The sequence below is a fragment of the Daphnia magna genome, linkage group LG8 (assembly GCF_020631705.1).
Source record: "Daphnia magna isolate NIES linkage group LG8, ASM2063170v1.1, whole genome shotgun sequence".
In the NCBI taxonomy this organism is placed as follows: Eukaryota; Metazoa; Arthropoda; class Branchiopoda; order Diplostraca; family Daphniidae; genus Daphnia; species Daphnia magna.
In genome coordinates this window covers 2,670,399-2,694,051 of record NC_059189.1, presented here as the reverse complement: position 1 = coordinate 2,694,051, position 23,653 = coordinate 2,670,399, and the positions used below count along the sequence as shown (strand labels likewise).

General features: G+C 41.5%; 1 protein-coding gene across 1 annotated transcript in view; it reads left to right on the top strand.

The window, feature by feature from the left end:
- LOC116928731 overlaps positions 1 to 23,389 on the top strand; it is a 34,023-nt gene extending 10,634 nt beyond the window's left edge. Inside the window, exons 3-28 of the mRNA XM_045177726.1 lie at positions 8,287 to 8,712; positions 9,583 to 9,811; positions 9,886 to 10,271; positions 12,425 to 12,526; positions 12,615 to 12,764; positions 12,862 to 13,299; positions 13,510 to 14,460; positions 14,544 to 14,844; positions 14,930 to 15,249; positions 15,329 to 15,684; positions 16,055 to 16,810; positions 18,731 to 19,526; positions 19,610 to 19,903; positions 20,012 to 20,102; positions 20,161 to 20,556; positions 20,618 to 20,764; positions 20,827 to 21,169; positions 21,229 to 21,531; positions 21,593 to 21,765; positions 21,835 to 21,952; positions 22,025 to 22,154; positions 22,208 to 22,326; positions 22,410 to 22,560; positions 22,616 to 22,800; positions 22,859 to 23,027; positions 23,093 to 23,389. Of these exons, the coding sequence (XP_045033661.1) occupies positions 8,287 to 8,712; positions 9,583 to 9,811; positions 9,886 to 10,271; positions 12,425 to 12,526; positions 12,615 to 12,764; positions 12,862 to 13,299; positions 13,510 to 14,460; positions 14,544 to 14,844; positions 14,930 to 15,249; positions 15,329 to 15,684; positions 16,055 to 16,810; positions 18,731 to 19,526; positions 19,610 to 19,903; positions 20,012 to 20,102; positions 20,161 to 20,556; positions 20,618 to 20,764; positions 20,827 to 21,169; positions 21,229 to 21,531; positions 21,593 to 21,765; positions 21,835 to 21,952; positions 22,025 to 22,154; positions 22,208 to 22,326; positions 22,410 to 22,560; positions 22,616 to 22,800; positions 22,859 to 23,027; positions 23,093 to 23,302 (8,040 nt within the window). The 3' untranslated portion in view covers positions 23,303 to 23,389. The remainder of the gene's footprint in view (positions 1 to 8,286; positions 8,713 to 9,582; positions 9,812 to 9,885; positions 10,272 to 12,424; positions 12,527 to 12,614; positions 12,765 to 12,861; positions 13,300 to 13,509; positions 14,461 to 14,543; positions 14,845 to 14,929; positions 15,250 to 15,328; positions 15,685 to 16,054; positions 16,811 to 18,730; positions 19,527 to 19,609; positions 19,904 to 20,011; positions 20,103 to 20,160; positions 20,557 to 20,617; positions 20,765 to 20,826; positions 21,170 to 21,228; positions 21,532 to 21,592; positions 21,766 to 21,834; positions 21,953 to 22,024; positions 22,155 to 22,207; positions 22,327 to 22,409; positions 22,561 to 22,615; positions 22,801 to 22,858; positions 23,028 to 23,092) is intronic.
- Positions 23,390 to 23,653: the final 264 nt, after the last annotated feature.

Sequence of the window (23,653 nt, the reverse complement as noted above, 5' to 3'; positions counted from 1 at the left end):
ACAGTGGCTCATCATTTGCAAGTTGCAACTGTTACGAGTTTTTCTTGTACTTTGAATATCAATTCAACCAAGTTGATAAAGTCCTCAATCCTTTTTACGCAAGACATCATATGTGCCGACGTAATCGATCCATTCCGTGCACAGAAATGCAGAAATGTTTCGTCGTAAAGAATAAAAAATGAAGAAGAAAAAAAAAATGCAAATAAATAAATACGATGATTGGATTTCGTGAATGTTGAAAAACAACGCTCGGCTATTCTGGCATGTTCAAAGACACGGCAACACAACTCACATGTTGAAGGTCGCTACCACATTCGCCTCGGCTGTAAAGTAATTCCTGAATGCAAAAAAAAAAAAAAAGAAGAGGAAATTCCGCAAAAAATTGGGAAATTTCTTAACATTTTTGCTACTTTCCTCGATGAGTTGTCATTTTTTTTTTTTCAAAGGTTATTTACCTGGGATGTGAATAAAACAAATAAGGCATTCCAGACAGTCGTCGGGCAGGAAAATGGGTCGTCCCATCTATTTGCTATTAGTCACAAATCTGCTGTCGCCACCTTATGGTCGGCTAGGAATGTCTAAAAAAAAATCGTTAAAACATAAAAACCGTGTGTCATTCAATCAGCTGATGTGGAAAAAAAAATATCGACCAACAAATTTATGCGCATAAAAGAAAGCCCCAAAAAGAAATATTATAGCAACCAAGAATGACAACGCCTATCCATTTTTTTCCCCTCCTTGATTTATTAAAAACGAAATTTGCATATTTGAAAAATGAAGAAATTCAAAATTTTTTTTGTTTTTAATTTAATTTTTTGATTCATCGACCGAAGTGTAAATGAATGGTTATTCTTGCGCTTGAAAAATTGCATTGCGTGTCTGTCCATTTCCCCCCTCCCTCGTCCCGCTTTGTTTCCAACACTCACGAGAGCGAGAATAATAATTTTAAAAAAATCGGGAAATGTGTTTCTCATTTTGTGTGTATGCAGTGAACAATTTTGACTGAGTGGAGAAAAGAGAACTAAAAGGGCGTCGGCTACCAATTTACCCGAGGCGTCGTGTTTGCTAGGGAAACATCTAAACGCCAACAGCACATCAGTCGACTTTTCCAGACGGGAGAGGTCGCATAACCTCACACACACACCGCCCGTGTTACTCATGTCGGGAAATCTTGGCGTCGTTCTTTTTCCCACCGCAATTTTCATGTTTTGTTAAATTCCATATATGTAGATTTAGACATGGGGTCTGTCGCGCCCTCCCTTATCGAGATGAACCCACTACATATTTTTTTTTTTTTTGAAATAATTTTCACGAATTGGCGTCGTGATTGCGCAATACCCGGCGTCGTCCAGACGCTCCAGTCTCTTTTCTTTTTCCTTGCCTGGGTGTTCGGGGTCTATTCGGGCCGGATGACCGGCCTTATACAAGGCCGTTACATTACGCCACGACATGTTGAACGTGATGCCATTGTGGAACGTGCTATGAGACATCCGCGACTAGTTTTCCTCCTTTTCATCTCATTAGCATAAATAAAACTGTCCTTTTTTTTTTTTTTTTTTTTTAAAAAAGAGAAACGGATTGAGAAAAAGACTCTTGACCGTTGGAGGAGGGTGTAGGTTGACTCTTTTCACTTTGAACGTGTTGAAATGAATAAAAGCACGTACCGTTTTCGTGTTCTCAAACGTTTGAGGATAAAAGAAAACGTGATTTGTGTTGAATTATTTTGAATGTTTTGCCATTTTTTCCCCCCTTATTATTTGACTGTTTTAACTGGTGGGGTATGTCATCAAATTACATCATTTAGTTCGGATTGCGGTTGATGGGTTTTTCCTTTCAAAACTGGAGAGAGCACAACATTTGTCAACGGCCATTCGTTGCAAAATTTAGAAAAAACAGAAATGGTTCCAGTCAACTTTTGAATGCAAATTAAATTTGAGTTTTATTGGTTTTGTACTGAAACGTTGTTTTTTCCTACTTGGTTGGCGCACAACGGTCGATTCCGAGACAAGCTTCAAGGTTGTGCTCACGCAGACACATCTAATGGATTATTTTTATATATGGCGTGTTGCACACACAGCTGTTGTCGAGTAGTGGCTTCTCCTTTTTTGGCGACTATTTTTTTCTTTTCTTTATTGAAATTTAGAGGGAGCAAAAGAGAACGGTCAATAGCAATCAGAGATGTTCCCTTTGAACTCGCCCCCCCTTTGGTCATTTTTATGCAATTTCTTTTTCAATTACGAAGCTTTCAAGTTTATCGGCACGACGTATTTTGAAGCGCAAAATTTGACGCAGTGGTCGAACACCAGATAGCGCCAAATATTCATGGACAATATTTGAATGCTTGGACACATTTGTATTTTATTTTTTTGTATTTTCATTTTTTTCTTGAAATCACGTGGATAAAATGGCGTGTATCAAGTTACGACAAATTGATGAGTCGTATGCATCCACGAGTTAAAATTTAATATTTTTTTTATTATTTCAAACAAAAATTGCTTTGTTGCCAAGATCATGTTTGTTGACTTTAGAGGGACGATTTGGCTTCTGTCAGCCAATGCCAAAAACAAAACAAAAACACCACAACTTCTAGGCAATTTTTTTTTTATTTTAAAGTTAGTTTCGTGAAAATAAAAGAAAGGAAAACGCTTCCAACTCACGCAGAGTCGATACCCGTAAAAACAGTTACACTATGTGCGTGCGTTATACCTCTCTGCTCCGCGTGTGGGTTTGTTTGCTCGATTCTCTACCATCTCGCGCACGAGTCCGAAATAGACCGAAGAATCAACCGCTGTACCCTAATGTTTTTGAGTCACTGGGCCAGAAACAAAAATACGAAAGAAAAGAAAAAAAAAAAAAGGGAAACCACATCCGAACTGCAAGTGCATCATCATGTGCCTGCATCATAATAGTGCGAGTGAAACCACGCGTCTATTTTCGTACGTGTAGACGCGAAAACGCACAACACGAGACGCACCGTTAAGAGTATTGCACCGAATTTTTTGTTTGGGGAGGGGGTGTTGATTCAGGGAGAGGGGGGGAAATCCCGAAAAATGTTGAAAAATAGTTTGAAGATTGCGTTGCAAACAAACGATTGAAGACGGATGACTTTTAAATGGTTGCAAACAATCATTAGAGAATGATGGTGGAATTGAAGACGATCCATCAAGATGGAATTATGTGGGGAAAATGATGGATCATTTCCACTTTGTTTGAGATGTAATAAAAAAATCTGAATTTTTGACGATGTGCTTAAAGAGTTTTTCCGTTTTTATTGTTTTATTTGATTTGTTTGCACTAATCTGAACAAAAATTGATGTTTTCAACTGATTTATCAGTTACGAAAGTGAATTCTTTGAATGTCCATCAATTGTCCGTCAACGAACGGGACGTGTTTAGATTTAAACGTCTATTCCATTTTTAGCCAGCGATTCCAGGGAAACTGGCTTCTGTTTTTGCTGTTGTTTAGCTCATTCCTTTTTGTACCTGGAAGCAGAGAAGAACAAAAAACAAAAATAATGTCTGTATACGTTGAACAATGGCGGACGATAGAGCGTCGGAATGCTAATAGAAATTCGATTATGTGGCGTCATCAAAGCTCAGTGATACGTGGCATTGACTCACCTGTTGTCGCCACCTCGTACACAATTTTTGGACGGTAACTGAACGACCTCCCCCCCGCCTGTTGTTTAGTTGTCACAAAGTGGGAGGGATTTATCACCGTGCCAGACAGAATAGTAGTAGGTGGGTCAGTTATTATATGCTAGCAGAGCGGGAGCGCACCGCTTGGCCGGCAACGCCATCTAGCGGTCAACGAATTGTACTGGTCGTTTTTGCTCGATAAAAAAAAAACGCAGGGCAGAGAATTCCAATCGAGATATTGGGAGGGGATTTAAAAAATAATAATAATAAAAAAAAAAAAAAAAGATACACGTACAATAAATAAAATACGCCCTTTGTGTATGAAAGTTCTGGACTAGACACATCCGGGTTTGGAATTTGATTTTTAATCCCGCCGCCCGGTACCGCCTTGCACGCCACTCACGTTACATCGCACATTGTAGACTAGACAAAGTTCATTGGAGAAAGGATTTAAAAAAATAAATATATACAAAAAAAAAAATGTGATGACTATTCGTGTCATCCGTTTTGTGTATTCAATCCATGGGGACTCCCAAATATTTGTTTCTGCAGCCATAACGCAAATTTTTGTTTATCGAAACCAATTGGATGAAAGAATAAGGCGGGACATAACACAGTTTCTTTTTTTTTTTTTTGCTTTATCTTTCATCCTGAATAGTTGATTTGATAAGGTGATCAAACAGATAAAGAGACTCAAAAGAAGTCAAAAGAAAAGGCAAAAAAAAAAAAAAAGGAGGGAAAAACACACGTTTTCTGTTGCAAACAGACAAGTGAACGCTGATGTTGCGTTAGTGAGCCCGGGGAAACTTGTTGGCCGGGGCGCGTCTTGTGAATTCCAGTCCAAGAAGCCCGAAAAAACAAAAATCACGCACCGTCAGTTCGCACTTCGTGTCGTTCATAGTCAGACACAGTTATCATCTTCTCTCTCTCCTTCAACGTTCTTTTTTGTTGTTGTTGACAACATTTCATCGTCATTGTGTCGTGCTCTTTAAATAATAATAATAATTTAAAAAAAAATCGTGCAGATTGAAATCCTTGACAGTTGACATTTGACGACAATCTCGTCGTGATTTTTTCTTTTTCGTCGTCGTCGTTTTTTTCTTTTCATTCAGTGGAAAATGTTTAGAAGTCGAAAGGTAAAGCCATTTTATAATTTTTCGATGCTTTTAAGTATTTGAGTTTTATTGTTGTGATGTTCGTGAATGGATGGGGGATTTTCTGTTTTGTGTTTTTTAATGCCGACTTGGAGGAAAAATCAGCAGCGTAAGCACGACGGGATGTCGAATCAATTCCTTTCAAAAATGAAACGTGAAAAATAATGAGAAAATCACGGCTGGTGTTCTCTCTGTTCGGTTGCGATTCTCCCGCGGGACTTTTGATTTTGACGGCCAATTTCTAAAACCAGTAAAAACAAATATAAATTACCCCCTTTTTTTTAGTGTTAAATTTGTATATTACTTATGCCGTGGGTTTCGAATATTAGAAAATATTTAGAACACACAGCATTATGGTAATATACATCCCGCCCTTTGCAATCCCACGCTCGTACGTTTCTTGTGTTTCTCGTCTTATCTGAATCATAAAATACGGCGTGAACTTTGGGTGGATATGTGTACCTATGTCTCATACCCTTGTCTCTGTGCTGATATAAAAAAAAAAAAAGGGCCAAAGCCAAATGTTTTTTCAGAGCCTTGGAGCATCCGTTTTTTTTTTCTTTTTTTTTCTTTCTTAACGCCAATAAACAATTTGATAGGTTGAGTCAGGTGTAGATAATTTTATAAGGTAAAAAAAAAAAAAAAAAAAAAACGTGAGTGATTGATTAGCGCTTGCATGCTGATCCGTCGCCGGAAGTAAGCGTACGTCGTGATTAATTAATTGAAAAGAGGAGCCGCCACACACGTGTGGTGGCCACGCACCGGTATGGGAGAAAAAAAATACCTGCGCCTCCTTCTTCCGTCTGAGATTTGCAATGAATGATCGAAAAAGGGAATGAATTTCTCTCTTCTTTCACCTCGTGACCCGTTGATGACGTTTTGGAATATTTTATTTTTTTTTTTTATTTATTTTTTTAATCTTTTGCTGTGGGATTTCTAAAAATGTTCCTTCCTTACCTGGAATTCACTGAGACATAAGCCACAGCTGCCGTGACGTCATTCACGTAAAACCGCAAACGACAGACTCATAGTTTCCGCCCGGCGAAAGTCGACCACACATTTTCGGGAGGAGAATAAAATAAAATCAACAAACCACAAACCATAAAACAAAAAAAAATGTTTTTGGGGCTCACTAATGACGTCATTCATCATCGCTAGAAGAATGTAGCCGTCCCCTCGGTGTCCGATTTCGTTTTGTTTCGTGAGAGAATGTCGTCTTGATTACCTTGATTATCTATTGACCATATCCGGAATAGTCCGACTGTTCTTCTTTTATTTTTTCGAGTGATGAAATCGTCAAAGCATTTTCGGTTTATCGCATTTTCTTTAGCGTCGATTGGCTAGAGTTCAGTCGGAAGTGCAAACAGCTATCATCTATAAGGTGTTTGAAACGTGAAAAACGGGAGGAATTTTCAAAGTTGGGGCAGATTCCCGCAATGACGTGTCCACCTACGTAACGTGACGTCATCACTTCTCGTTCTGTCTGTTTCAATTCCCTTTTCTTTCTTTTTTTTTTCAATTCAACTTGGACCCTCCCTTTTCGGTATCATTCTTTCATTCTCTCCTCATTTGCCACGTCATTTAAGAAAAATCCCAAAAGCCCTGCCCACTTCTTTTATTCTTCTTCCCCTTTTTTTTTTATTACGTGTACACACACTGTGTTTTCAAAAGTTTATTCTGTTCAGAGCGACGAGTAACGCGAGTATATACAAGTCAAGTCCCGTCGTTCAAGGCCCAGTCTTTGAGCCGCTTTCGAACCGGCTTGATCGTACATGAGCTGGTGTTTCATTTCCAAACTTCTCTTTTGTTGTTGCCTTGCAATTATTATTTGAACCCATCTGCCAAGAAAGAAAAGCATTGGTTAACTGCCAAATTACAAGGCTCGTTAAAAATCGATTGACTATATGTTTTCAGTTAAGCTTAAAAAAAAGGAAAAAAGAAAACAATTTTTTTTTTCTTTTTCGAAAATTTCCAATTTGTGTTTCACCCCCTTGTGTGTGTGTGTGTGTGTGTGTGTGTGCGTTCAGGTTTTTCTTTCTTCGTGACTGGAATTGAAGAGAGTTAGCCTTGCGTGTGTGTCTCTTTTTGTTAAATCGAGAAAGTTCCGTCTGCCGTGGAAATTCAAATCGAGGATATTCTCCCTTAACATTTTGGAGTTGATTAGTGTGTGCATTTGTGCGTCGTGTCAACCTCGAAAGAAAAAAAAAAAAAAGGTCGATCTTTGTCGAACGAAAAGCAGAGAGAATTCACAATCAAATGCTAGCACCGAAATCATGCTGTGGGACATGATGGATCGAGCCGGTTCACCTTTATTCCGTATCAGGGTCAGTTTGCAATACGAGACTGTAGATTAATCATTCATTTTTTCTTTCTTCTTTTCATTATTGACATTGCACAGGACAAATACAGAAGCGAGTAATAGCAAAAAAAAAAAAAATGAATTTGTTTCTTGTTTGCCGTGCGCATCGCCATCAAACTGTGCGGAACGGGAATGTGTTGGTTTTTGCCGCACTCTTGTCAGATTGTTTTATGCAAGACAGAGACGAAACACGTTTGAATATCTTGGCACATGTTTACTGCAACAGCGTGTACATTTTGCATATATACACACGTAACAAATCACCTGTTTGATTAACGTCTCGTATTCTGGCCAAAACTTGTTACTATGCCCGTTGAAACTAACGTTTTTTTTTGTTTTTATTCGTCGAGTCCTTTGCCAAGTTTCTTATTTTTTTTTTCTTTAAAAGAACTGAATTTCAAATGCTAATAAGACACGCCGTAGTTCCAAGAAATGGCGAGGTGGGGTAATCAAATATGTGCCGCAAACTGGTACACTACAACCTCAGAAGCCGCCTGGTGGAATCGACCTGCATACAATGATTTCTTGAGAGAAAACAAAAACAAGGGGAAAAACCGGCCTATTGTTTTTTGTTTTTATTAGTGAACGTTGTTTCCTTGTTTGTCGCCCCCTTTCAGGAAAGAACTCGATTGTGCGGATGTTGATTGCAAATTCAGCACAACGGAGAAGGGTTTTTTTCCTGGACAAACAAAACATTTTTGCAGATTAGCATAACAAGTCGTTCAATGCATTTTTCTTGGGGGTTTGGAAGGCGGCCGCTGTCTGTGTGAAATTCCAATAGGCAACAATTTTTTATTGACATCCTGGTGATGTGACCGTGTCAGGATATCCTCTATTCGCGGCTTTCGAGAAAGAAACGTGCGTTTGCCATTAAGCCGGTTGTTGAAACGTAACAAATATCGCATTTGTGTGCCACGTGGCCTTTTTACTTTCTTCCACCGATGTGTGTTATTCACGCACGATTATTCAGACAGAAAAGATAGGAAAGATGATTGCTAATCATAAAAATACGACAAACACGGACGGTGCATCTATTTGTCTGTTTATTATGCATTTACGTACGGTGTCGTGAAATGCAACTTATCTTATCTTAACTGGCATTTCTTTTTTCTTTTCGTGGGAAAACAACAAAAGATGTCCGAATTTCCGGTTGAAAGTCAAACGATGAGCGGCATCGGTTCCGACATGACGGCCACAGCGGACGGCGCCTTGGCGAACGGGCTGAGTTCAAGCGGAAGCAGCACGACGACAGCAAGTGGACGTAGTTCGGCCGCGTCGCAGCAACCGCCGCAAGGCGACGTGGCGGCCATGATCGAGAATTTCCAGCACAAGAAAAGTGGCGCTAGTAGCCACAGCACAGCATCCATGCTGAACCGGATCAATCACCATCAGAGCAGTAATATTACAGTGCCCGGCACGGGTGCCACCGCATCGATGGTTGTCACCTCCGGCTCGCCCGGCACCACCCTCATCATTGGCAACACGAATCCGACGCAACAGCAAGTCGTTTCGTCCACATCGTCGTCCACCAGCAGTTCACGTGTCAAACGCTCTTCTCAGGTTAGTGTTGCAACATGCTTTCGTCTTAGCGATTGCACACAGAACGTGCAATTTCGTTCTCTTTTGCTTGCCAAAAATATTGTCATCCAGCCAGCCGGATTAGTTTTCTTCCGTTATATATATAAATCTTTTTTTTTTTCATCTCGTTTTTTTTTTCTTTTTCTTTTGGCTCGGGTCGTTTTCTGTGTAAAGAAGGGCATTATGAATATGCCGATTGCGCCATGGTGCGACCAATAGTTTTCCTAGATTTGTTTCTTTATATTCTTTCCTGGACACGGAAATGAATCAGCCAACGTCTTTGGTTTTCGGCTGGATGGGGTCCGTTTTTTGTTTTTTTTTTTATTCCGTTTCTTGTTTTTTGTTTCTCAACGAAGACAAATCGACAAGACGTCCAGTTGGCTTCATCCATCAAGAGGCTGGGGCGTTAGAGAGGGGGCACTTGTGTTAGCATTTTTGGATGTTCTTTTTCCTTTTTTTTCTTTTTTCTTCTGTTCTTTCTTCCATGGGCTGACTATGCTCATTGTCGACTGAAATAAACTTCCCACGCAGAATGCGTCAACCTTCCCTGCCACCATTGTGTTTGCATGTGCTGATCTGATGGGCTGGCCCGGTGCCGGGCGCGCGCACACTGAAGGTCCAGGACGACAAGCAGATGTGTGGGAGAGAGGTTTAAAAAGGTGGTGCAGTTGGTGGCTGTTGTTTAGTATAACAAAAGAACTAGTTGAGAGCGCATTTGTTATTTTCCTCTCTGGTGGTTGAGTCGGTTTTTGACGGACCAATTTGTCCAGTCATGGCCGCCACCATCGTGACATGTTAAATAGTGCTCACGCTGTTTGTTGGCCGAATCTGATTTGGATTGTGATCAAACAGGTGATGCATCATTCAATGTCGTCGAGCGAGATTTCGTCCAGCAACAAGCACAGCAGTCAGCTGCAGTCGTCCAGCTCGAAAATGAGCACGCAAGAGTTGACATCGAATTTGTCTGAACTCAAATCCAGCATGTCCGAAATGAAATCCAGTTTGTCCTCACACCTGGTGGCCGCTGCCAACGCCGCCGCTCAATCGTCTGCTAAATTTCCATCCGCCGGACTCCTTCAAGGTACGACATGCCTCATTTCTTTCTGTAAAGGAATTTGAAAAATCTAACGTCAAAATCTGTGCATATATTTCCAGGGTCACTTGAAGGATTGAACATGGTTAATGCCGATGGAACAGATTTAGCCATCGTCGATGTGGATCACGACTTTGGTGTAGTAGCCAATCCGGCTGGCTGTTTGGCTACCCTCAACAACAATAACATTAACAGTTCGAATTCCGCTGGAAATGGCGGCAAATCATCCGAAATGAAATTCGAACAGACTCGAGTTGCGTCGGCCACGTCGACGAAAATCACGCACGGCGATGGTTACAGCAGCGAAGAAGCCACGGCCAACGCCTCGCACAGCCGACGCTTGCAAGCCGACGGCCTTCATTACGAAGAGTCGGGCCAAGCCGCCGCAATGAAAGCAAGGCTCGAAATGGATGGTGTCACTGCCGAGAAAGCCGCCGCAGTTAAACAGGTTCGCTCGCTAATTTCTTGTTTTTTTCTTTTCAGATATATTTTTTTTTAAATCTAACCGCATAGGGTAGAACCTTTAGGAAGTTGTAGAACAATTTTCCCAATGATGATGCCATCAGGCTACGTAAGAATTCCGGCATATTATTTATAGTTGGATCTTTCCTACCCTACACTTAAAGAATCATTTCCAGGAAACGGGGAAAAAAAGGGAAAAATCCAAGTCAAGAATAATTGGCGGTGTCTAGCGTTATCGCTGTTGTCTTATCCGAGGTCAAACAACGATAGAAATAGATGAGGCAATATAGTTGGTGGAGGGGGAGGGTCTGTTTAGCACGGATTCCACGCTCCAGCTGTTGTTGTGCCGAGCTTTGCTACGCATTCAGATATAGGATAGCCTAGCAGCAGACCGGTGTAGTATGTGTGTGTGTGTGTGTGTGTTTTGGTGCCAATCAGGTCTAGGCCGATTCTTTTCATCTCTTTCGCCCGGCTTCTAAAGCCCTTGAAGGACGGCCAAGATCATCAAATCGTTGCACACACACGCGCGCGCACGAAAAGCTCTTCATTCGCCATAAGTAACCACATAGAAATATATACCTGTAGATATTTCACACGAATTCTAATAGAAGACGTGACGGATTAGGTGGGTTCTGTGAAGGGGGGGGGGGGGTGCTCATTTTTTTTCTTTTGTGTTGTTTTTTTTTTGTCATGAATATTCGTGGGATATTTATAGCTTTGCGTTTTTACAAGGTAGGAGACGTCGTGATGTTTTTTCATTTTAAAAATAGAATCATTTTCCAAGTTGTACAAGAGATAGAGAGTGAAAAGAACGTTAAAGATAAAAAAGAATAGCAAGCTCGAGGTTACGGGCCACCGTCGCAAAAAAATTGCATTTATTCACACTCACAGTCGAATTGCTGGAAACGTTGGGTGTTCAACTCCGCGCTCCCCGTCTCTCTCCAGTCCACTGTGTTGTTCAAACATCGAAAAAAAAAAAAAAAAAAAAAAAAACTGATATCGATGATATCCAGACTGGCAAAGTTCATTTACACTGAATGTTTGTTTATCTACGTACTTGAAAAAAAAAAAAAAATCCGCTTAATTCCGGATAATTCCCTAAAGATCCGACACACGCATCCAAGTTGACTTCCATTTATTTTTTTCCCAGTAAATGTGGTGGGCGGTTAAAGAGACAAAAAAGCAGCCCGCAGGGCTAGTAGTAAGCAAATGGGAGTATAGCAGGCAGAACAGAGAAGAGGAGAAGCATGGAACATCGAAATGTTAATTGTGGAGCACTTTCACCTTGACGCGGATGCTTAAATGCTTTTCGTAGCATGTCCGGGCACGGTTTTCTATAGGCATTCAGTGTAGCCATGACCAGACTCGTATAGAGTTTCGAAGCGATTTGTGTGCCGTTGGGGCAGGGGAAATCCGTGTGAAAGTGTGTGTGTGTGTGTGTGAGCGTGTGTGTATACTACATTACTACCGGGTTCTACTATAGAAAAAAGCTTCATTCAAATCTCGACAGTCAGACCGTGTAGTCGCCTATGACTCGATTGTGGCTAATCTTGTTTTTCGTTGCTTGCGTAGTGAGTCATCGCCAACGTAAAATTTGCTGTGGTCGATATACGAATCGTAAAAAGAGAAAAAATAATTTTTTTTTTTTTTCTCCTTTTCCCCATTAGTGGCCTAGGGGAAAGACCCTAGTTTTCGTATCTGCGTCTGGTTTTTGAAAAAAAACAAAACCTATTCTTATTTATTTTGGATGCCAGTTCTTTTCGGTTGGGTTTTTACCCGGATCTTCTTTCTCGAAGGGAAAATCAAAGAAAGACAATTAAGTGTTGTGCCTGTCCACCTGGTGGCTAAATAACATGGTGGTGGCCAGTTATGGGCAATGCCCGCGCTGTCACGAACGGCGAACGGCCAAAGCCAATGTCTTGAAATTCCTCTGTCTACTGGAATATGAGGGCAAGGTCATCTTCTTCCGGCCAGTGGTACACATGAAATATAATTGCCTTTTATAACAATAAAAGCAAAGATACACGACTGACGATATCGTTTCGTCATTTGTTTGTGTCCTATTGTCAAAACAGATTTGTCTCTTTGAATGGAAGCTAAATTGTTGTCTTTTTTTCTTGCATTGTCTGGTTGTAACAGGAACAGAGATCGTTAAAGGCCGGCGACATGTCGCAACAGGAAAGTAGGACGACAGCAGCTGCCAGCATGAAACTTACAACAGACAATTTCAGTGCCGAAAAGGTCAGTTTTCATTTCTTTGGTCGCCGATTATTTATGGTTGGTCTTGTTGCAATTGTTCTAATCGCTGCAGTGAATTTGTGTGTTAAAGGTTGCCATGGCCACTCAGCAGCAGAAGCAAACGGTTACTTCATCCGGTCGCTTCAATCAAGAACGCCACGCTGCGGCTTCATCTCAGTCTAAATTAACCATTAACGCCAAATCCGTCCGTAAGGAATTGTCCGTCGTTTCGTCATCTCAGGTGAGTTTGGCTTCATTCAATTTATCGCTTGGATAGACAACTGATAAGCCAATGAATCGATTAATCAATGACGCCGTCATTTCCTCCCTTTCGTCAGATGAACGGAACGTTGGTCTCGTTGGAAGATGCTGATCTTATGTCATCGCTGCCTTCGCTGGACGATTTGGACATTTTGGATTCGTCTTCCGATTTGGCTGACGTCGAACAAGCCAAGGCCAAATATACGGGCGTCATGTCGAGTTGTGTAGAGCGGCTCAAGGAAATGGCCTCACGCAGCAAGCAGAGCCACATGATGCCTTGCTATCTTGACCGGGTCAGCCAAATGGTTGGCAAAGCTTGGGCCGTTCCAGCGCCGCACGGTCAATCACTCGCCTCTTCCCTGTGCGACGTCTTGCGCGATAACGGCGGACTCGACGTTCTCATTAACAACTGCGTGGCAGACGACAGCAATCTCCAACTGTCCAGCGCTCGCCTCCTGGAACAGTGTCTCACGCAAGAGAACCGAGAATACGTCGTCGAATGCGGACTCGATAAGGTAATGACATCCGGATTCTGTTGTTTTTATTATTTTTGTTGTTGTTGTTGTTGTTGATGATATTGGAATTGGTCGTCCGACGGCCTTTAAACGAAAGTCCTTGGTTCTTTTCTTCTTGTTGTTTTTTTTCCCCCTCTATTTTATTTGTTTTTGGAAGGCGATGGAGACCTTGAAAGAATGATGAATTACATTATGTTAATATCTGAATAGGTAGTGTCAGTGGCGTGCGGCTGTACAGAGCCGTCGGCCCAGGTGGACCAATCGAGAGTCGGCACAGGCTTACTGGAACACCTGTTCCAGCACAACGACGTGACGTGCAGTGAAGTGGTGAAGCTTGGCGGTTTAGATGCTGTGGTGCGAGAATGTCGCCGATCGGACGTGGAAATCCTGCGACACTGCGCCGGTGCCCTGGCCAACTTGTCTTTGTACGGTGGCGCCGAGAACCAGGAAGCCATGATCAAACGTCAAGTGCCCATGTGGCTCTTTCCACTGGCCTTCCACACGGACGATAACATTAAATATTACGCCTGTCTAGCCATCGCTGTTTTGGTGGCCAATAAGGAAATCGAAGCGGCCGTTCTGCAGTCAGTGACTTTGAATCTGGTGGAACCTTTTGTCTCGACCCATAACCCGTACGAATTCGCCAATACGGTGGCAGCTACATGGCAGCACCACGCCCGACGAGGGCTGGGGCAGTCGAAAAACTGGCTCAGGCGGTTGGTGCCTGTTTTGAACTCTAAGCGCGAAGAAGCTCGCAATTTGGCCGCCTTTCATTTTTGTATGGAAGCCGGAATCATCCAGAAGAGTCAGGGAAGTACGGACATTTTCAGCGAAATCGGTGCCATCGATCCGCTTAAATCCGTCGCTTCGTCACCGAACGCCATCGCGTCCAAGTATGCGGCCCAGACGCTGCGTCTTATCGGCGAGGAAGTGCCGCACAAATTGAGTCAGCAGGTGCCCCTGTGGTCCAACGAAGACGTGCGCGAATGGGTCCGCCAAATTGGATTTGACGGCCACTGCGAAAGCTTCGCCGACGTCTGTAAAGTCGATGGAGATCTTTTGCTGCAGCTGACGGAAGAGATGCTCCGAGACGACATCGGAATGCGCAATGCCATACTGAGAAAGCGTTTTATGCGAGAGCTTGCCATTCTTAAAAAGATGGTATTTCTTTTTTCGTTTTTTTTTTTCTTTCTTTCTTCTTCTTTGTCAATTTGTATTTATATTTGAAATCGTTGATATTTTAGGCGGATTACAGCAGCTGTGACAAATCGAGTCTGAACGATTTCTTGCAGTCATTAGATCCGGCATTTTGCGCTTATACTTACTCGATGCTCAACTCAGGCGTGGACAAAAAGAGTCTCCGTCTCTTGTCTGAAGAGCAACTGGAGACGGAATGTGGCATTACCAATTCGATCCATCGGCAGCGCATCTTTGACGCTATCCGGTGCGAGAACGGTATCTACGACTACCTTGATAACAAGCCACTCGATGCTTTTATCAGTTACCGGCGATCCACCGGATCCCAATTGGCCAGTCTACTTAAAGGTATCATCTGTTGGTGAATTATTGAATCAGAACTTTTGATTGAATGTTTTTATTATTATTATTTTTAAATAATAATACATTGCAGTCCATCTTCAGTTGAGGAATTTTACCGTCTTCATCGATGTCGAGCGGCTGGAAGCGGGCAAATTCGACAATAATCTATTACAGTCCATCAGCCAAGCCAAGTATTTCCTATTGGTGCTGACGCCAAACGCGCTGGATCGCTGCCTGGGCGACGATGAACGCAAGGATTGGGTCCATCGAGAAATTGTTGCTGCCCTAGAATCGAACTGTAAAATCATCCCCATTATTGACAACTTTCAATGGCCGTTGCCAGAAGATCTGCCTGAAGACATGCGAGCTGTTTGCTACTTTAACGGCGTCCGATGGGTCCATGACTACCAGGTGTGTAAAATACGTCTTTATTTTATCAATTGCGATGGAATTCATTTTACTTTGTTTTTTTTTTGCGCGCGCAAAACAGGATGCTTGTGTGGATAAGTTAGACAAATTCATGCGAGGCGATGCTTATGGTAAAGGAGGAGATCACATCCACGGCCGGCGACCCCAGGACGGAATGCTGACTCCGTCGTACACTCCGGGTTCGGCGTCGATTCTGCAACCTGGCGCCGGTTTGTTGAATCGCAATTGCAATAATGGCAACGGGGTCCAGCCCATGCCCCCCACATACCAAAGGCAAGGAAGCAATGAAAGCGGCAAAGGCTCTTATTCGTCCGACAAAGAAATGGGCGGCGTCGGGACTAATGGATTCTGCAATGGTGTCGGTGGCGGAGGTGGCGGAGGAGCTATATCGGTAGCTAATCCGGTAGCTCTTCACAGGTACCTATCATGTGCGTCACGGCTTCTCTTTCTCTGGTCTTCGTCCATTCTTTTACTGTTGTTTTTATTTCTGGCTTTTCGTATTTTTACACGACACCCTTTTCATTTTTTTTTTTTCGTTTGGTACACTTACGGTTCACAAGTCTTTGGGTTTTAATCCACTTGCAATTTCTATGGGGTCCTTGTCATTCTTTGTCGCAGCGTACTTGTTTGAACTGACGATTCAATTTCTGTTCACTTTTTGGGGAGTCTTTTGCTTTTTTAATTCAATTTTTAAATTGATTTTTAGGCTTAGAGAGGATTCACTTAATCTGTTTTGAGTCGAAATGTGTTGTTTAATGTATTGTTTGGTGGATTGTGTTTGTTGCAGAAGCCATCTTCGAGCTGTTTCTCCTATTTGTGCTCAACGTAGTCCCAGTCCAAGTCGATCACCTCTTCAACAGCAACAACAGCAGCACGGTCCCGGTCAATGGCAGAAGCGTTTATTATTAAGGGGCTCAGCCGGGGAGCGAGCGGCCAGTCCATCTCGTTCCATTTCTCCTCGTCCCATTCCCATTAGTCCACTTGTCCAGCGTCGAATCTCGGCGGGTCAACATTTGCCGGCACCGTTCTTCAATCACGCTCGCAATGGATGGGTGACGCCCATTGGTTCACTACCAGCGGGTGAACTACCGAGGTCTCGTAGCCTGGACACTGGTCTGTTCCAAGACGCCCAGCTGGATCACAGCCCCAATCATCCGCCGCAAATCAACGAGGTGGTCATTCCTGATACTAGTGACTCTGAAGAGCACGACGATGTGATTGAATCACCGCCTGTACGAACCGAGCCACCACCCGTTCGACCCAACACGTTATTTATGAAGTCACCATCTCCCCCCGTAGTCGTTGTCCAGCAACCCAGTCCGACGACTGAGCGTCCTAGCCGTAGGGATCGTGCATCAGTGGACAGAACCAAATTTAAAGCGGCTCAGATTATTGGAGCGGCCATCAACCAGGCGGCTGGAACGCGTAAACCTCCTCGGCGGTCAACAACGGGAGATGATGAATCCACGGAGCCTACCACACCTACCGGATCTGCCAAATTCGTTGATCGTTGCGTCAATAAAATGAAAACTTTGATCAATAAGTGAATCCTTAAACACTCGTTATAGTGACACAGTGAACTGTATCATTTTGTACTTCGTCTTGGAGGGGGGGAAAAAAAAGGGGAAGAGCAGTCGGCATTATTTCAAAAATGCCGTTGGTTAGTGCAACACCGAGTTCAAGTGTCTTTCGCCTGTTTTGCACGTGCCAAATGATTGATTATCATTGAGGCAGCTCTTACCTCTATAACAAACACGCTTCCCACAGCGCACCAGTGAAAATTTGACTGTTTCTTCTGCATCACGTGTTCTCGGTTGTTTGTCTGTTTTCTTTCTTTTTCTTTTAAGCAATGGTTCGATTGGAACTGCCAAGTTCCGACATTAAAAGGAATAGCGGTCGACTGAAGGAAGAACGAAGAAAAGCGAAAACAACACATTTATTGACTTGAAATAATTACACTGTGTCGTCCTTCACGTTTATTCTTTAATTTATTGCGTGTGCATTATGACCCTGTGCCTTGGTTTATGTGTGTGATGATTTATGTCGATGATAATCACGTGCCTTTGCGTATATAATTCTGCGGCTGCCGTTCGCTGTGGCCATACATTTGATAAACTTCCCTTTGCCGCCGCCAGTGCTCCCAACGCATATACATAAATAAATAAATATATATATATATATATATAGTATATATATATATATTATTTGATGGTTATACAAGAAAGTGCAGCTCGCTGTATGAATACATTTTCTCCGTTTGGTTATTGTTCAATCGTTTTTTCCTTTGATGCCGTCGTGATGAAAAGAGAAAATACACGTCTATTTACTATGCATAAAGATTGCAATTTGCAGTTGTATTCAACGCGATTCTGAATCTGAGCACACAACTTCATAATTTAACTACAAAGTTCAAGTTACTATTTTACCTTATATCTGTATTCACAATAACTAAAAAGAATGAAAAATATACGATGAAAAAGAGTAGAATATTCAAATTTATAATAGCAATAGAAAATAGCAATTGGCAATATGGGTGGCAAATGGAAAATCGGTGTTTTTTTATTTTTTTTCGTTTTAAAGGAATTTTCTGGCAACGCCGGATCCCACTGAAGATCAGTCAAAACCAGCCCAGCTGAACCACAGACTGGCTGAACTCATAGTGTTTCATCTTTCATGAGTATCGATGGACCACGTGCTTTTTCTTGCCAAAGAAATTTTGAATAGGAAGGATAATAAAGGAAAAAAAACTACATTATGGTTAAAGAACAGTATCGTGAAACTGATGTTATCAGGAAGATGTAAGTTACCAATTTTAGATCACCTTTAGTTTACCTTAATTTTAAACTAGAAGTTGTATGTCAGTTTAGGATATATTTGTTATCTGTCTAATTTATTATTACATCTGTAGAGCTAGAGTAAGCTTTGGGATTGAGAGCCCTCAGCAAATACAACAACAAGCCCATATTCAAGTTGTAGCACAAAATTTGTACAACCGTGATTCTTCACGAACGCCTACACAATATGGAATGCTCGACAGGCGAATGGTATATTACCTTCCCATCAATTCAAATTCTCTGCCTTGTTTACATTTAGATTTTTCCTAGGGGATGAGTGTAAAAGATGCCAAATGTGAGACTTGTGGAAAGGGCCTGACAGAATGTGTAGGACATTTTGGTTACATAGATTTGGAACTTCCAGTTTTTCATGTTGGTTATTTCAAGGCAGTAATAACTGTACTGCAAACAATTTGCAAGACATGCTCATCTGTTCTGCTTAATGAAAAGATGAGGAAAATTTATCGAGGAAAATTAAGGAACCCAAAGATTCCTTATCTGACTAAGAAAGCCTTGAGGAAGAAAATTCAAGAAGTGTGCAAAAAAGTAACTCGCTGCCCTCACTGCAATGATCTCAATGGTGTGGTGAAAAAATGTGGCATGTTAAAGATTTCCCATGAAAAATTTAGAAGTGTCAAGAAAGATAATGCCATCCTGAATGAACAGTTGGTAGCATATGAAAATGCTGCACAGTTCAACAGAGAAATAGAACCAATGGTTTCTTGTGGTCTGATTAACATGCTCAATCCACTGAACATCCTTCATTTGTTTGAACAAATTCCTGATGAAGATATTCAATTCCTCTTGATGAATCCTGAGCAAGGTCATCCCAAGGATATGATCCTGACCCGCGTGCCCGTCCCGCCAGTTTGCATCCGACCTTCTGTGGTGTCAGATTTAAAGTCAGGAACAAATGAAGATGACTTGACAATGAAACTGACGGAAATTGTTTTCTTGAACGACGTGATAGTTAAGCACCGTCTCATGGGTGCTAAAAGTCAAATGATACTCGAAGATTGGGATTTTTTGCAGTTGCAATGCGCCCTTTATATTAACAGTGAATTATCCGGCATCCCACTAAACATGCAGCCAAAAAAGGCATCTCGTGGTATCGTTCAACGCCTTAAAGGCAAACAGGGACGTTTTCGTGGAAATCTTTCAGGAAAACGTGTCGATTTCTCGGGTAGAACGGTTATTTCACCCGATCCAAATTTGCGGATCGACCAAGTTGGCGTTCCAGAATTGGTTGCCAAGATTTTGACTTTCCCTACTCGCGTGAACGAAGCAAATATTGAGCTCATGAGGAAGCTAGTCAGAAATGGAGCAGACGTTTATCCCGGCGCCAATTATCTTCAAGAGAAAGACTCAGATTTTAAAAAATTTCTTAAGTATGGAAACCGCGACAGTATAGCCCGCAATCTGAAGGTAAAACAAATTCAAAACTGTAACGAATATATTAGATTAATTTTGTTTTAAATTACCCATTTCTATCTATCTTTTGTTCTTAGTTAGGGGATTTGATTGAAAGGCATATGATGGATGAAGATATAGTCTTATTCAATCGCCAACCATCTCTGCACAAGCTATCTATTATGTGCCACAGGGCAAAGGTTTTACCTCATCGTACTTTCCGCTTTAATGAATGCGTCTGTACGCCCTACAATGCAGATTTTGATGGAGATGAGATGAATCTCCATCTTCCCCAAACAGAAGAAGCCCGAGCTGAAGCCTGGATTCTAATGGGAAATAAGTACAATTTAGTGACTCCGCGCAACGGCGAATTGCTAATAGCAGCCATTCAGGTAATGATTTCACAGATCTATTCCGAGTTTGTTTTTTTTTTTTTTTTTTTTTTTTTTTTTTTTTTGTTTATCAATATGGTACAACGCCATTAATCCAAGATTTACTAGGATTTCATCACTGGGGCGTACCTACTGACTTTAAAGGATGCGTTCTTTGATCGAGCCAAAACCTGTCAAATGGTTGCATCAATGCTTGCAGGTACTTATTGTACTTAATCCTTTACCGTTGGCAGATATCGCTAATGTTTTCTTTTCAGCTGATGAGGTGAATATGGTCATCAAACTTCCGCCTCCATGTATTCAAAAACCCGCAGCCCTTTGGTCAGGAAAACAGATTTTTAGTCTTATTCTTCGACCCAACCCTGGAAATCGCATTAAGGTCAACTTGAGAACCAAGGGAAAAGAATACTCGAAAAAAAATGAGGAGTTTTGTATCAACGACGGATTCCTTTTGGTTCGGAATTCCGAGGTGCTTGCCGGTTGTGTCGATAAATCTACAATTGGCTCCGGTTCAAAAATAAATATATTTTACGTGTTACTGCGTGACTACGGAGAGGATTTCGCCATCCAGGCTATGTGGAAACTCTGCCGTGTAGCCTCATATTACATGATGAACCGAGGATTTTCCATCGGCATTGGAGATGTTACACCTGGTAGTGCTATTTTATGGCGCTTGTTTAGTTTTCTAATTTAATCCCTCATTTGTCATCTTAGGAAAAACTTTGCTGAAAGAAAAACAAATACTTTTGGACAGTGGTTACGCCAAGTGCGACGAATACATTCGTCTTCTCACCATAGGTCAACTGCCTTGCCTTCCCGGTTGCAATGAAGAAGAGTCATTAGAATCAAAAATATTAAAAGGTATTACCATGTTATGTGTGCTCCTATTGAGACATCTCTTAAAAGTGCTGATGCTTGAGTAGAACTTTCCGGAATTCGTGACCAGGCCGGAGAGGTTTGCAAAAAAGAGCTGCATCCAAGTAACAGCCCGTTAGTCATGTCCAAAAGCGGGTCCAAAGGATCGTACATTAATATATCCCAAATGATTGCCTGTGTCGGCCAGCAAGCCTTGAATGGCAAACGAGTTCCTAATGGTTTTGAAGATCGTAGTTTGCCCCACTTTAAGAGGCATTCCAAAATCCCCGCTGCCAAAGGATTTGTTTCAAACAGTTTCTATTCGGGACTAACGCCTACAGAATTCTTTTTCCACACAATGGGTGGACGTGAGGGTCTGGTGGATACTGCCGTAAAGACTGCCGAAACTGGGTATGTGATACTGGGTAACTGATCAAAACAATTACCTTTATAAAATTTTTTTTTCAAAGGTACATGCAACGACGACTTGTAAAGTCATTGGAAGATCTTTGTTGCCAATATGATTCAACGGTAAGAAATTCTACCGGTGAGATCATTCAGTTTGTTTATGGAGGCGATGGTTTAGATCCCACCTACATGGAAGCCAAAGATCGGCCTGTGGATTTTCAAAGAGCACTTGATCACATCAAAGCAGCCTCTCCTTATGCCGATGAAGATCCGTTAGATCACATTGAATCACAACAAGCTTTTAATACAATTATGGAGACGGAGGCCTTCAAATCCCTTGGGGTCGACTTCAAACATGAACTCAGGTAGCCCAATACTTTTGCAAATCGACAAAGTATTTTTAATGCTTTTATTTGGCATTCCTAGAATTTTTGTGGAGGATCAAGTCAAACGTATCCGTAAGATACGGGAGCGTTATAAGATGGAAGGTCGGCCACTGTTAACTGTAGAAAAACAATTGGAGCGCATAACCGTTGGTCAACTAGTAGAGTTCTGCGAATTTTCCAAAGAGAAGTATCATCGTGCTAAAATCGAACCGGGTACAGTAGCATTCGTTTATAGTTCTGTCATAACTAGATGCCCCAAATAATTTTTCTTTTCATCCATAGGAACGGCTGTCGGAGCCCTTTGCGCGCAAAGCATTGGCGAACCGGGCACTCAAATGACACTAAAGACTTTTCACTTCGCTGGTGTGGCATCGATGAACATCACACAGGGAGTTCCTAGGTATGAAGGCAATGTTTTTTTCTAAATATATCGCAATTAGTAATCATTTCTTTGTTTTCCGGCATCTTACAGGATTAAGGAAATCATCAATGCCTCAAAGGCCATCAGTACACCTGTTATCTCCACCCAGCTCCTAATTGATAACGACCCGGAATATGCACGACGAGTAAAAGGAAGGATAGAAAAAACTATGCTCGGAGAAGTAAATTTAGAAACAATTTTTCCGCTCAATTTTTCACTTTTGTCCTTTTATAGGTGACGGAATATTTCGAAGAAGTATATCTGCCTGATGACTGTTTCATGTTGATTAAATTAGACATGAACCGAATCCGGTTGCTTAAACTAGAGGTGGATGCAAATTCTATCCAGTGGAGGTAAATTAATCATTTTCTGACTTGCAAAATTTGAAATAATTTTGGTTTGAATTTTGTTTTATTTTATTTTTTTTTTTTTTCAGCCTCTGTACATGTAAACTGAAAATAAAACCAGCTTTCATCAAAGTCATTAGTGAAACAATAGTCATTGTCAAGCCCGCTCCTTCTGCAAAATCGTCAATGTATCATGTGATGCAGTTCCTCAAAGAACAATTGCCTAGGGTCGTCATAAAGGTACCGTAACGATTTCTGTAACCAACAATGCCTTTTAATTTGCATTCTGCTGCAGGGTTTGCCAACTGTTAGCCGAGCTGTCATCAACATCGACGATACAAGAAAACCGCCTAGGTATTATTTGCTTGTAGAGGGTGACAATATGCGCGAAGTGATGGCGACCTACGGCGTTCGAGGAACTTCAACTACCTCTAACAATATCCTGGAAGTCTTTAGCACTTTAGGAATAGAAGCTGCCAAGTAAGACAGATTTTCTTAATTTTTTATTTGTTTAATAAATGTTTCAAAAATAATTTAGGGCAACAATTGCCAAAGAAATCCAGTATACAATGGAAAGTCATGGCATGAGTGTCGATCGTCGTCATGTCGCCTTGTTATCCGATCTGATGAGTTGTCGTGGTGAAATCTTGGGCATCACCAGAAATGGTTTGGCTAAAATGAAGGAGTCCGTTTTGATGTTAGCGTCGGTAAAAGCTTGCAATACGCTTTTTCAAAGTTCATATCTTAAATTTTTGCTGCGATTTTACTGTAGTTTGAGAGAACTTCCGACCATCTATTCGATGCATCTTATTATGGCCAAGAGGACGAGATCACTGGCGTAAGCGAGTGCATCATTATGGGAATACCAATGTCAATTGGAACTGGAGCTTTCAAGTTACTGCATAAAACGGGGAATACCATTCCACCAAAACCAAGGCAACTTATTTTTGATGTACCAAAATATCACGTACCAATGGTATAAATGATAAAGTTAACAATAATAGAATCTCAGTATTAAGTTTAACGACGAACTGTTGAATTTTGAATTAAACTTGGTTTTCTTAGTTCAGGAGTCGCATTTGATTAAGCAAATAATGTAACAGTTGGTCATAAAAATATGCCCTTGTTGGTATATATTTTTCTTTTCTTTTTTTGCTGTTTTTCTCAGTTGCTTTTTAATTTAACGGTCAACGTCCATTTGTAATGGCAAGCAATATTTAGGTGCTTTGGCTTACATCCACTGTCTTTTACCATTACTCGATGTTAAAATTGGAATCGTGTTGCTGAATGACGCAAAAAATAGTTTTACATTGTAAACAAGCGTGTGATTAAC